The sequence below is a fragment of the Vigna radiata genome, unplaced genomic scaffold (genome assembly GCF_000741045.1).
Source record: "Vigna radiata var. radiata cultivar VC1973A unplaced genomic scaffold, Vradiata_ver6 scaffold_729, whole genome shotgun sequence".
NCBI classification, from domain to species: domain Eukaryota; kingdom Viridiplantae; phylum Streptophyta; class Magnoliopsida; order Fabales; family Fabaceae; genus Vigna; species Vigna radiata.
The window spans coordinates 432-1,714 of record NW_014542743.1 but is presented as its reverse complement, the minus strand read 5'-3'; the positions used below and the strand labels follow the sequence as shown (position 1 = coordinate 1,714).

The 1,283-nt window shown below is 38.7% G+C and overlaps 1 protein-coding gene across 1 annotated transcript; it reads right to left on the bottom strand.

Moving 5' to 3' along the window:
• Positions 1–326: 326 nt before the first annotated feature.
• LOC106780736 lies at positions 327–883 on the bottom strand (the record flags this gene model as incomplete). Its single annotated transcript, XM_014669048.2, is given in 1 exon segment — positions 327–883. A coding segment is annotated over 1 exon segment (396 nt), but the record flags the coding sequence as incomplete, so codon positions are not given.
• Positions 884–1,283: the final 400 nt, after the last annotated feature.

Sequence of the window (1,283 nt, the reverse complement as noted above, 5' to 3'; positions counted from 1 at the left end):
ACTAAAACAACTTAATATGGACCAAGACAATAGTAACCTTGAATGTGTTACATGTAAAATATAATCTTTAATTTTTAGGGTTAATTGGTGAGTGATGGGGATTATATTTTTCCTCTTTCCCAGGAAGAATGAGAAAGCAGATACAAAAAACCTGAAAAATGTAGTTTGATGAATGAGTTTTGGGACAATATAATTTCCACTCTCAACATAATAAGATATCAGTAACACAACATCTCTACAATAGCTTTATTCCCCAATTCATGAACACCTCTAATGCTAACAATAATAATTACTGAGATTTGCATAAACTAGGAAGTGAAAGTGACCTGGGTGAGTTTGGCATTGAGCAAGCCTTCGGTGTAGGCGCCTTCAGCAGGGGATCTATTCTCAATGGCAAAAACTTGATCTTTGTACCACAGCAGAAGTATGGTCTCACCGTCCTGAATGATCACACGCCGCTCCCCCCTCGGCAGCGCCGCCAGAGGAACAACCGGAACCCAGTTGTCACCGGAGGCCGATGACTCTTCGGCGACAGAAACCTGGGCGGCTTTACATGTGAGTGACGGAGCGCAAGAGGGGTAAGTGTAAGTGTAAGTGTAACTGTAACGGTAACGGCGACAGAGCAGAGAGTGGCGGTGGCAGAGAAGCGGCGGCTTGGGAGGGGCGGGGAGACGGAGAATGTGGGTTTTGGAGCATGAAAGGGGAAAAGGGTTTGCAGCCATGGATTTTGGGTTGGGAGAGAGAAAGTGAAGAGTGTTGCTTCGTCATCATTGCATTTCCATGTGTGGATAAGAGAAGATAATGAACTCAGTTTATGAGCCACAATCTCTTTTCTCTAAACTAACTCTCAAACTTACTTCATATTTTTACTATAGTTCTATGAAAAACTTTTTTTTTTAGTTTCAAGGATGCTAAAGATGTGAAAACAAGGTTGAATATTTGATAAGAAAAAGATTATTTAACACTGATAACTACCATTTGACAAATTTACTTCAAGAGTAAAATAATTATAATTATAATTAACCTGATTTCAGAGTCCAGAAAAAGCAAAGTGGTCCTGAAATTAAGATTAGTATAACAGATATTTTGGTATATGATGGGTGGTTGATGATGATCACTTCCTACAGCTACACCACACAATTAGATATATTGATGCAGAGCCCTCAAAAACAATATCATTTTAATCAAAGAAAAATGTGCCAAGATATTTTCTTCCCTAATTAAATACTTTTGGCCTTTGAGAGGGAAACAATATATAGAATCATTTATATCCCAAGAAACAA